At 54.7% G+C, this 1,227-nt stretch overlaps 1 protein-coding gene across 1 annotated transcript in view; it reads right to left on the reverse strand.

The window, feature by feature from the left end:
- PREX1 (phosphatidylinositol-3,4,5-trisphosphate-dependent Rac exchange factor 1) overlaps positions 1-1,227 on the reverse strand; it is a gene marked incomplete at its 5' end in the record, with an annotated part of 216,297 nt that overhangs the window by 45,143 nt on the left and 169,927 nt on the right. Inside the window, one exon of the mRNA XM_011995411.1 lies at positions 1,080-1,152. Within this exon, the coding sequence (XP_011850801.1) occupies positions 1,080-1,152 (73 nt within the window). The remainder of the gene's footprint in view (positions 1-1,079; positions 1,153-1,227) is intronic.

Below are 1,227 nucleotides of genomic sequence, written 5' to 3' on the forward strand. Positions count from 1 at the left end.
CCCTCACCGGGGAGGAGCTGACTGAGCAGAAACACTGAGTCACCTGCAGGGATGAGGCAGGCAGGGCACCCTGGCAAGAGAAACTGCAAGTGCAAAGGCTCTGAGGAATGTTCTAGAAACAGGAAAATGGCACCTTGGCAGGGGTTAAAGGTTTACCTGTCCTGCTGAAAGGACAGGAGACTCAGGGCTCCCCAGGGCCCTCAAGGGGAGATGCTACATAGCACAGCAGTTGAGTGTGTAGCCTGTAAAGCCAGATGACCTGGGTTCTAATCCCGGCTCCAGACAGCCTGAGTTCTAATCCTGGCTCCAGATAGCTTTGCTTCTAATCCTGGCTTCTACTTGCCATGTAACCTTGAGAAAGTTTCTTAACTATCTGAGCTTCTATCCCCTCATTTATAAAATGGGGAGGATGTTAATACCCGTATCAAAGGGTTGCTGTAAGTATTAAACTAATAAATACACGTGAAGTGTCTAGAAAGAGCCCGGGCACACAGAACACTAACTTTTGTTGTAATTTAAACCAGTGTCCATGGAGCCACTTCGTCCTCCTTCTTGTCACCTTCCTGCTTCAGGAACATCTCAGAACCCACTCCACAATACCTGCCTCTCTCCCAGTGGAAAGAAAGGCCACTTATCTGAGGGAGGAGGCTGGGGAAAGAGGCAGACATCCCAGGAAGGGCTTCCTGCCTCTCACATTCACAACCCACCTGCCCACTGTCCCACAGGGGCACAGCTCCTCCTTCCCCACGGAGGCCTTCGGGCCAGGCCTGCCTCATCTGGCCTCGCTGTCTACCCTGGAAGGCCACATCCCACCCAGGAAGAAGGGCACAGGAAATCCATGGATTGGACTTCAAATCTAGCCCATGTCCTTCCAGCCATTTTGGTCCCCAGTGGACACCAGAAACCATTTCTCAATCGGTTCAGAACGAGAAGGGGAGGGAGGTGGGATTCGTGAGCCACCCCAAACCCCCGGGGGTCTAGAGAGCCATAGACCTGGCTTCAGTCCTCCTGTACTCCCCAAAACCATCAGCTCCAGGGAACAAGGTCCCGGGGGCTGGGCTGCAGGTGGGGGCGGTTACCGTGGTGCATGAAGCCATTGTTGCACAGACCCACGCCGAGCGCCACTGCCTCCTCCCGAGTCTGGCAGTCTCCCTGGAATGGAACAAGAAGGGGTGGGTGTTAGGTGGGCAGCATCCGAGAGGCCATGCACGGCCAGCGAGAAGCCCA

Source organism: Mandrillus leucophaeus, unplaced genomic scaffold, assembly GCF_000951045.1.
Source record: "Mandrillus leucophaeus isolate KB7577 unplaced genomic scaffold, Mleu.le_1.0 Scaffold489, whole genome shotgun sequence".
Taxonomy (NCBI): Eukaryota; Metazoa; Chordata; class Mammalia; order Primates; family Cercopithecidae; genus Mandrillus; species Mandrillus leucophaeus.